The sequence below is a fragment of the Dipodomys ordii genome, unplaced genomic scaffold (genome assembly GCF_000151885.1).
Source record: "Dipodomys ordii isolate 6190 unplaced genomic scaffold, Dord_2.0 Scaffold17, whole genome shotgun sequence".
Taxonomy (NCBI): Eukaryota; Metazoa; Chordata; class Mammalia; order Rodentia; family Heteromyidae; genus Dipodomys; species Dipodomys ordii.
In genome coordinates, this window is record NW_012267233.1 from 9,901,253 (window position 1) to 9,911,862 (window position 10,610).

Consider the following 10,610-nt stretch of genomic DNA (forward strand, 5'->3'; position numbering starts at 1 on the left):
TCCAGCATCTGTTGTTATTAGAGTTCTTGATTATAGCCATTCTAACTGGGGTGGGGTGGTATCTCAATGTTGTTTTGATTTGCATTTCTTTTATGGCTAGAGAGGTTGGGCATTTCTTCATGTGTCTACCATTAATGAGTTTTACAGCCTTGAAATCTGTAAGGTGTGTGTTTGTGTGTGTGTGTGTGTGTGCATGGAATGCTTGCATGGTTTCTTTTTTTTTCTTTTTTACTAGGGAAGGGGGTGCTGGTCCTATGGCTTGACTTCTGGGCCTGGGCACTGTCCAGAGCTTTAGTACTCAAGGCTAGCTCTACCATTTGAGCCATAACTCCACTTCTAGCTCTTTGGTCATTAATTGTCTCGTGGAATTTCCTGCCCAAGCTGAGTTTTAACCATGACTCTCAGATCTCAGTCACCTAAGTAGCTAGGATTACAGGCACAAGCCACCAGCACCCAGCATTTGCATGGTTTCTAAAGGGAGAGGCCAGAGCTATGGATAGATTGAGTATCCTTAAGGGGTTTTACTTGATCATGATATGGACAGTAAGGAGAAAATTATATAGGGATAGAAATATACAGAGAGAGACAGAGAGAGAGAGGGAGAGGGAGAGAGAGAGAGAGAAGGGAGATGTCTGCTCATTTGCCCAGGCTTAATTCTAAATATGAGTGTCAAGGAAGAAAGTTTAAGCATCAGTTCCCTTTTGCTCCCCAATTCCATTTGGCGCTGACATACTCTCAGGTGTCTCTACCTGTCAATACCCAGAACTCCAGAACCTTCTGGAATTTTCTGCCCACGCCCTGACAAAATCTACTTTTCTAAGACTTTTTTCCCATGGCTAAAGTGCCCAATGTAAATCTGATTACCAGTTGTGAGCTTAGTTTAAAACAATGACTTTATGGTAGGTGCCGGTGGCTCATGCCTATAATCCTAGCTGCTCAGGAGGCTGAGATATAAGGATCACAGTTCAAAGCCAGCCTGGGCAGTCTGTGAAAGTCTGTGAAACTCTTATCTCCAATAAACCACCAGAAAACCAGAAGTAGTTGCTGTGGCTCAAGTGGTAGAGTGCTTGCCTTGAGCAAGCACTACCAGTGACTCCATATCTTGGCTTACAAGAAATCAGTGGGGACAGGACCAGCTCTTTATTCATGAAGGGACCTTCCTTCCACCCCCACCTCCCCCCCGTATTCAGAAGGATTAATAATAGAGCTCCTGCGTTTCTCTTACCACTCTCTTGCTTTTGTCCACAGGCGATCTACAAGATGGTTTCCTCTGTGATGAAAATGCCTGAAGATGAGTCAACCCCAGAGAAAAGGACAGAGAAGATCTTCCGCCAGATGGACACTAACAGAGATGGTAAGGGGCAGAGGCTGCTCAACTTGGCCCAGGTTGGGGCTGCTGGGGAAGTCCTGACAGGGAAATGCTACTTAGAGACAAAGTGTCCGCTGCAAGAACCTGTCACCCTCTGCAAGAGTGGCCCATCCACATGGCCCTGCTGGGTGGGAAGGAGAGAACTAGGGTGGCCACTGAATTGCTGATCCCAGTCCACAGGGAAGTACCTTACTTTCAGCCCTTCTCTCTTCCTTCTAAGTCATTCTCTACCCCCATCCCCAAAGGATAGATCTTGTGAAGCAGAAGGAAAAGGACTCAAGAAACCACTATTAGCACAGCCCAGTCCTCAGGAGAGGCCTTGGCCTAACACAATGGATCCCTGCAGCGAGTTAGTTTACCAGGATTTGGGAGAGCTTGTTACTCCTAAGGAACCGGGCAGCTACTACCCCAGCCTGTCCAGTGGTTTTTTTGTTTTTGTTTTTGTTTTGTTTTGGTCTGTCGTGGGGCTTGAACTCTGGGCCTGGGCGCTGTCCCTCAGCTCTTCAGCTCAAGGTGAGTGCTCTACCACTTGAGCTACAGGGCCACTTCCGGTTTTCTGGTGGTTTATTGGAGATAGGAGTCTCACGGTCTCTCCTGCCTGGGCTGGCTTTGAACAGCGATCCTCAGATCTCAGCCTCCTGAGTAGCTAGGATTACAGGCGTGAGCCACCAGCACCCGGCCCTGTCCAGTGGTTTTATTGGTGTCTCTGAGCATGCTTAAAAGGCTAAGACAAGAGAACTCCCTTATGCATTGGAGATGGTGGAAGAAGTTTGGTGTGAATGCCAAGAAGGGGATGCAAAGCAAACAGAAGTAAAAAGGAACATTAGATTTCAAACACAAGGGCAAGCTGGCTGTGGTCTGTGGTCTCAGTACTAGGAAATTAGAAGCAGGAGGAGTTCAAAGCCAGCTTAGGTTCCATGGTGAAACCTTGTCTCAAAACTTAAAATATTATAAAAGGAAAGGACAGGACAGGATAGGCAAGGAAAGGAGGAAAAAGAAGGACATGATTTTTAGATGTTAGGTTACCAAATAGAATGCAGGAGACTCAAATAACTGAATTTAGAAAAAAAAAACAAGGAATTTTTTTATGAGTATGCCCAAGGCAATATTTGGGACATACTTATACTAAGAAATTCTTTGCTGCTTCTCTGAAATTCTAAGTTAACCAGATATCCCTTTTTATTTGTCAAATCTAGCAACACTATTTTTGATATAGGACCAGAGTTCACAGTGTTTTAAGCTTATGGCTTGGCCAGTCACAAGCTCTTTAACTCTTGCTGTCATTACCAGCTCACCCGTTCTGCTCAAAGTGCTCAGCAACTAACCAGTTAATTAATTATTGTAGTATTACAGTTTGAACTCAGGTCCTTACACTTATTAGACAAATGTCCTACTGCTTGAACCATCCTTCTAACCCTTTCTGCCTTAATTATTTTTCAGATAGAGTCTCAAGTTTTTGCCTGGGGCCATCCTGGAACTGTAATCCTCCTTTTGTGCCTTCTGAATAGTTGGGATCCTAGGTGTGAGCCACCATATCTAGCTTGTTCTTTGAAATAAGGTTTCCCTAACTTTTTTTTGCCCAAACTGCTCTCAAACTACCATTCACCTATCTCTGCCTTCCAAGTTGCTGGAATCAGCTGTGTACAACAGGCACATGCAGCCATGTGTCCCATGGGAGGCTGAAAGGCAGAACAGTAGGGGGTGTCAGGGCCTCTTTCTGTACCTATGTGTGGGCATCAGCTGCCTGAGAATCTGGATTTGTGTTTCTTCCATAAAAGTGCATGACATCCTTTTATATCCTGTTTCCCCCATACCAAATAGCTTGGTGTTTTGCAAAGATTTCACAAACATGAAGCTATTTGAATAATGAACGTGTTAAATTGCAGCTTTCCTGGTGCTCTGTCCTAGGCCTGCCTCTTTAGAATAGGGATAAAAGATGGGAGATTTACCTGGGATAAACACTGGACTGCAACTGGTCACAGGAAATGGTAGAGCCTTCCGTTGGGACTCAGCTACTATGAGGTCAATGGGCCTGACTAGGTTAGCATTCTCAGAGAGTGACTGCTGAGAGTCCTGGGCTTTCCAAATAAAATATATGTGTTTAGAGAAAAGGGGAGGGAGGAAGCTGGATGCCAATGGCTCACGCCTATAGTCCTAGCTACTCAGGAGGCTGAGATCTGAGGATCACAGTTCAAAGCCAGCCCCAGCGAGAAAGTCTGTGAAACAGTTATCTCCAATTAACCACCAAAAAGCCAAAAAGTGGGGCTGTGGCTCCAGTTCAAGTCCCAAGACCAGCACAAAAATATTAAATTAAAACTGTAATCTCAGCCACTTGGGAGATAGAGGTAAAAAGTCAAAGTCTGAAGAAGGCAACATATTCTAAAACAAAAGAGACTCATTTGTTTCCCCAGACAAAACAAAACCAACAAAATACAGGAAACTTGGAAGAACTAAAAGCAGAAGGACTGTCCAGGTTCTTGCTGACTGACCTGTAACCCCAGCTGTTTAGGAGCAGAGACGATAACCAGTCTCTGAGAGGGTGGGTGGGGTGCTGCTCTCTACCGGGGAAGGCCACCGTGCCCCCTCCATGCAGTGGGAAAGGTGTGAAGTCATGCAGGTGCCACTAGCCACCACTTACCCCTTCTCTTCCCTCCTAGGAAAACTCTCCCTGGAAGAGTTCATCCGAGGAGCCAAAAGCGACCCCTCTATTGTGCGCCTCCTTCAGTGTGACCCCAGCAGTGCTGGCCAGTTCTGAACCTTCCCACGCCACGAATCCTAGAGCTTCTTGTGTTCCCTTTTGATTCTTCTCTTTACTTTGTTGTTGTTGTTGGTTTGGGGGTTTTTTTTGGGGGGGGGGTCCGGGGTTTTTTTTGCCAAACAATATTGATGGTAACACTGTCTCCTGTGCAGTCAGATGCTTCTTCCTCTGTGACTCCCTCACCTGCAGCTTCTCTCCTCGTGGACGCTTCGTGGGAATGCCCAGAGCCTCATTGCACTTGTGGGAAGCATGAACAGACTCTGTGGTGTTTGTCGTTCAGTGACTTTAATTGTTGTGTTTTTTTTCTTTTGATTCTAATGTCTTGGTTCTGAAACCTAAAACTCTGGGGAAGGGCCAAGCAAAGGGAATTGTATGCAGCCCGGTGCAGTGATTTGTTGAAAGTTTCCAGGAGTTTTGTTGGAAAGATGAAATTCCCCAATTGGGTCTGTCTGTACATATTGTAGGGACTGAAATGGCACCAGAGGCTAGAATTCCCAAGAACAAGGTATCCTTTGGGGTGAAGCTATTAAAAACAGGTTGGGATGTTTGCACTTCACCCTTCACCCCAACAGGCTGTAGTTTCTAAGCTGTGAACATTTCAAAGTAGATGAATGGAGGAGAGAGAAAAGATGGCTCAGCTATTTTCTCAAGGTTTACATTAGTTGAGCTAAGATGAGTTTCTTTGGAAATCAAACACAAAAGGCAATGTAGTCCCAGAACCAGATCCATTTGTTGCCTCTTGTAATTTCAAACAACAACAACAGAAGACTGCTGTATATAAAATATTGGGTATTACAGACCAAATTAAGTGTTTTGCCTTGTAAATGCATGTTTAGTGAGCACTAATACAATCTTATTATGGAAGACTGTTTTTAGTAGCTTATTGTAAAGTAAGCCAACTATAATGAATGTCTGTCTTGCTTTAAAGTCATATCTTTGTACAAATGTACCAGTCAACAAGCATATTTTATATATTCCATCAAAGTAGTAAGTAATTATGATGAGGACCCAACTTTGATCTGAGGCGCTTTTCTGGAGTTACAGGGCAGGTTACAGGGATGATGACAATTGGAGCACCAGGAAGTTGACATGGCTGAGAGTAGCCAGGCTGGCAGTGTGCCAGCTCAGCCTAGCAGCCCTTTGGTAGCATGACATTGGAGGTGTGGATGTTTTACAAGCAGATGTATACTCCTGAGACATGAAAATATAGCTGAAGTCCATAAGGACTGCTCAGTGATGTAGCCCACGTTCTTGATGAAGAGTCATAACTTGACAAGTTCAGAGGTCAGGCCATTGCCATCATAAGGAGGAAAGAGGAAGCGTGTCTGTGTTATCTAAGGCCCACTGTGGGGCACCCAACAGTTAGTTCTGATCCTTGTGTTCTGTGAATGTAGAAGTGATATCACACGTTTGGGCTGGTCACCACACACATACTTATTTCAGTTGAAGATTGAGAGTAAAAGCTGCTAATTACAGGCAAGTCAAGCAGTTGGCCTGGGGAGACCCAAATTCTCAAGGATGTGGGTGTGGGGAACCTGCTTCAGAGAAGGCAGAGAGGCCCCCAAGGCTCCATCTACTGCCAAGCCGCTTTCGATAGAACAGGAGCCACAGAAAGATAAAAACAACTACACAGAGAGTGAGGCTGTGTCCATTCCGACCTCCAGATACCTGTGTATGATTTGAGCCCATTCTAAGAGGTAACAAGTCCAAATTTGTATGATGAGCTCAAAATGAGCAAACTTGTAGAGTACAATTTTGAACCTTGGGCTCAATGATCATAATCTGCCTTGGAGTGTCAGTTCCTCATGTTCTATACCAAAACCTGCCAAATTCTTCTCTAGGTAAGGTTTGCTTTTGCAAAATAGGGAATTAATCTAAGAGTAGAGAGAGGGAGAGAAACCCAGCACATTCAACTGCTGGAGTTCGGGAGTTACTTCCAATTTTTCCTATACCGGACTGAAAACTCAATTCTTCCTTTTACTTCTTTTCTCCTGAAGCCAGTTAATGTTGGAGAAACCTGCCTGGGCTTTGCCCTCAGTCATGACATCTGGCTGAGCCAGACCTACTGTGTGGCTCACACCTATAATCCTAGCAACTCAGGAGGTTAAGCATTGAGGACTGAGGTTCAAAGCCAATCTGGACAAGAAAGCTTGTGAGACTTTTATCTCCAATTAAGCACCTCCCCCCCCCAAAAAAAAACAAACCCAGAAGTAGAGCTGTGGCTCAAGTAGTAGAGCTCTAGCCTTGAGGAAAGAAAGCTCAGGGACAGTGCTCAGGTCCTGAGTTCAAGCCCTAGGACTGGCACCAAAAGAAAATAAAAGGAGTCAATGCATGTCTAATGCCCCTAGAAGGTACAGTTTGGATACTGGCCAGTCTCTGTTTTTCCAGGGATGTTCTTTTTTCCTTTTCTTCCTTCCCAGGAAGGCTTTAAGTATGTCTTACCCAGTGCATTCAAAAGTAGCCAAGGTACTGTACAACACCCAGAAGGCTGACTGCCTGAAGGTTCCTAGTGCTCCTGTACTGGACTATTAACCATCCTTGCTGTTCAGAGACTTCTGGAAGTGGACTGTTCAGTGGTGAACCAAGGGACATGGCTTAGGACCTGAAGGATGATGCTACAGAACACTCAACTGTTCACACCTCAGGGTGAAGAGGTGCTGCAAGTGCTGTCCCATCCCAGCGATATGCCCCATGGGGTCTTTCCACAAGTGGATTTAATGACCATATATATATATATATATATATATATATATATATATATATTGTATATATATATACATATATATATATATATCTTATAAGCAGCCTCATATCAGTTGATTTTGTGTAGCTCTTGCCTGGCATTAAAGCATGTTTATTGTTTAATATGGTTGTCTTGAATGTGATATTTTCCTGACTTCATATTACCCCAGCTGACTTGGATCTTAGTGAGGCTGCAGATTTGGGTTTGGGGTACTGTTTCTGCCTAGAGAGATACAAAGAACGTCGGTGGGTGGGAAGAGGGATGGGAGAGAGCACTCAGCCCAAAACTCTATCCCAAAGCCTCCTCCGTGTGCATATGATTCCTTACTTCCCTCTGATAGTACCCTCACTTTCTTCCTGCCTCCTTGCCTTTCACAAACTGGAATCTGAACATTAGGCCCAGCTGGAGAAGCCGAAACAAACTTTGTCTCAGTGGGATCCAGGTAAGTCTAGGGAAATTAATAGTCCTCTCCCCTCCCAGCTCAGTCTGAGAGGACTCAGTGGAAGAGAGGACACAATGCCACGCCTAAACCTCTTCAGAGCTTTCCTTGTTTCAGTGTTTTCAGCCTTGTTGCTCTCCCAGAAGGCCAATACTGGCAGAACAGGGGGCTCAAACTTGCTAACTTGTGTTAGCTGTTATAGGCCCCTTCAGGCCAACCTGACCACATACAATTGGTCTGTAAAGACCAGCACTGGCTTGCCTTCAGCTGCACCTGATGCTCCTAGTCTACAGCATCTTCTCAATGTCCTGGCCCAGCTGAGTCCCTTCTTAGCCTAGTTCAACATGGCAGAGACTTACCACCCAAGGGGGTGGTTACTCCCTTAGGCAAGGCAGAGAGCCCCAAGGACTGTCCAATGAAGAAATGAAGCTGTTCTCCAAATGCCCCTGGACTTTGCTAGGACTATGCTCAGCACTTTCCCCAAAGTTGTAGATTTTTAGGTTATTTGAAGCAACAACAACCAGATGAAGTCCTGGAGGCCTGTATTTCCTGATTCAGAAGCACATCAGTCAAATAAAACAGGAAGATGGATGGATGTGAGATGAAGAGAGACATTTATGTCCAGGATATTCCCAGTTATTTGTTCAGTTACAGGATTTTCTTAGGCAGGTGCTGGTGGCTCACACCTGTAATCCTAGCTACTCAGGAGACTAAGATCTGAGGACTGCAGCTCACCACCAGCCTGGGCAGGAAAGCCAGTGAGAGACTCTTCTCTCAAAATTAAACACCAAAAAGTCAGAATTGAAGCTATGGCTCAAGTGGTAGAGCACTAGCCAAAAAGCTCAAGGACAGCGCCAGGCCCTCAGTCCAAGCCCCAGGAAAGAAAATATTTTCTTCAGTTCAGTGCTGACTGCATGCCCACATCCTGGGAATTTGCTGTCTGTGTTAACATGCGATGCACAGTCTCAACAGTCCCAGACATTCCTGAGGATGCTAACAATATTACAACGCAGGGCTATTACACAGCAGCGTGGCCAGCGTCATGGTGAAGCTTACGTCATCACTTCTTTTCTCAACACTCCTCCAGGAAGTATCTGGGATTTTAATTCTCTGAAAGAAATGGTGAAAACACTTCAAATGCTGGAACTGCCAACCCAACCCTTAGTAAATACCTCATAACAATAATACCTTAGCCACCAGTACCCACCAGGCAGGCAGGCAAGCAGACAAATCTCTCTCCCTCCATGCCTCCCCTCACCTCCCACCCCCTTCCCAGTAGCAGTATTTTGGCATTCATCCTGCTCACATGCTCAATGGTGAACCTGAACCAGTACTAAGTCTGAGTTTTGGCATTCTGTGGCGTGTAGACATTATTAAGCCAAGGGTTGATCTGGAAAGGACACTTGACTTGGCTTAGCTGGAAACTTCTGTCCAGCCCTGAACACAACTGCAGAGAAGTTTACCTCTGCCTGATGGCAAAGCAGAAATGGAGTTCTTCTACCTGAGTGGTATGAGATGGATGTGTGCTGCCCAGGGAAGACATGGGTGATGGTTGTCATTGGCTGCTCTTCATCATGTTCCCCGCCCCCAAGTCTGCAATATCAATCCATGCACCCATTTATAGAGGTTTTCTGGTAAGTCCCTGAGGGACAAGGGGCGTATGCTATCAAGGTGATTGTCCAGGAAATGCCCTGGGGGCGGGGAGGGCTTCACACATGGTAAGCCTAATTCACCAAACTGCACTGCCAAGTGTAGGGGGATGTAGAAAGCATTTGCATCCCTAGCACAACCTACTCAGGCAGATTTGAAGAATAGGCAGACTTCCTCATGAGGTGGTAGGACACAGAGTGTGATTAAAGCTTGTGGCCCATTTCAAATTCCATGATTTCTCCAAAAGACTACTCAGTCAATAATGCAGCTACTCTTTTCCCACTCCTGGTTCAGGCGTGGAGGCCCTGGAGGTCACCGGGGGTCAGGTCAGTCAAGGGCAGGCTTGTTGAAGGCAAAACATTAGCTGGATTTGAAAGCTGAGGACATGGGTAGACGGAGAAAGAGAAACAAAAGAACACAGGTCTGTTCATTGCTTGCAACAGATGCTCTCAGGAGGTCCTCACAGACAATGGTTGGAGCAGGTGGGAATGGCGCTGCACCTCAACAGACAAGGATGATGCTTGCTGGTGTGGGTTCCAGGGTAAGAGCATCTTATGAATTGGAGGTTTGAGCCATGTGGTTTTTAGCCTCTAACACAGAAGTTGGCCCAGAGAAACTGAAAGATTTTGAGGAGGTCAAGGGGGGGCCAGGGAGACTGGAAGACAGAAGTGGGAGGGCAGAATCTGCTCCAGCCTCAGGGATGGGTCAAAACAAGACACATCTTGGGCCAGGTGTGATGGTATACACCTGCAATCCTAGCCACTTGGGAGATGGAAGTAGAACTCGTCCCAAGCTGACCTATGCATAAGTCTCGGACCCTGTCTGAAAAATCTAAAACACCAGAAGGGCCAAGTGCCAATTCTCACTACTCAAGAAGATGACATTTGAGGATCATGGCTCAAAGTGAGTCTGGCAGGAAACTCTGGGACAGTCATATCTCCAATTAATTACCAAAAAAGCCAGAAGGGAAGCAGTGGTTCAAGTTATAGAGCTCTGGACTTGAGCAAAACAGCTTGGGAGAATGCCCAGGCCCTGAATTCAAACCCCAGAACCAGTGCACGCACACATGCACACACGTATACTCACACGCACACACATGGAAAAAGACTGGGGTTGTGGCTCATCCTTAGCAAACACAAGGCTCTGAGTTCAAATCCCAGTACTACAAAGTGTGTGTGTGTGTATGAGTGAAAGAGAGAGAGGAGAGAGAGGGAAGGGGGGAAGGAGAGAAAGGAAGAGAGCACGAGCAAGGCACCCGCCTGCAGAGGGAACACCTGAAGTCTCTTGATGCCTTTCCCCCTTCTCTCTTAAGATCAAAGTGAGGTGAGAAAAAAGTACCTTGAAGAGTAAATTGCTGCTCTGTTACAGCCCTCGGCTCTGGGTGCTAAGGGAGGCTGAAATTTTCTAAGGTCATACCAAGACTTTCTTCCATTCAGGCAAAGAGTTCCAACTCATACAGAAAACACCAGACACTGTTGTTTCATTCTTATGTTATGAATATTTATTTTTCTTCTTAAAAATGTACAAAAAATAAAATAACTGTATTTATAGTTTATAGATTCCCCTCTCCCATTTACAAAACTATTAAGTTACATTTATGTTTTTTTTGTTTATGTGGGAGAATACATATGAATATATATATATACATATA

The 10,610-nt window shown here is 45.4% G+C and overlaps 1 protein-coding gene across 3 annotated transcripts in view; it reads left to right on the top strand.

Annotated features, from left to right (window-relative positions):
- Ncald (neurocalcin delta) overlaps positions 1-6,238 on the top strand; it is a 395,542-nt gene extending 389,304 nt beyond the window's left edge. For all 3 annotated transcript variants that reach the window (XM_013012593.1, XM_013012594.1, XM_013012595.1), the window contains 2 exons: positions 1,249-1,354; positions 4,027-6,238. In XM_013012593.1, the coding sequence (XP_012868047.1) occupies positions 1,249-1,354; positions 4,027-4,124 (204 nt within the window). In that variant the 3' untranslated portion in view covers positions 4,125-6,238. The remainder of the gene's footprint in view (positions 1-1,248; positions 1,355-4,026) is intronic.
- Positions 6,239-10,610: the final 4,372 nt, after the last annotated feature.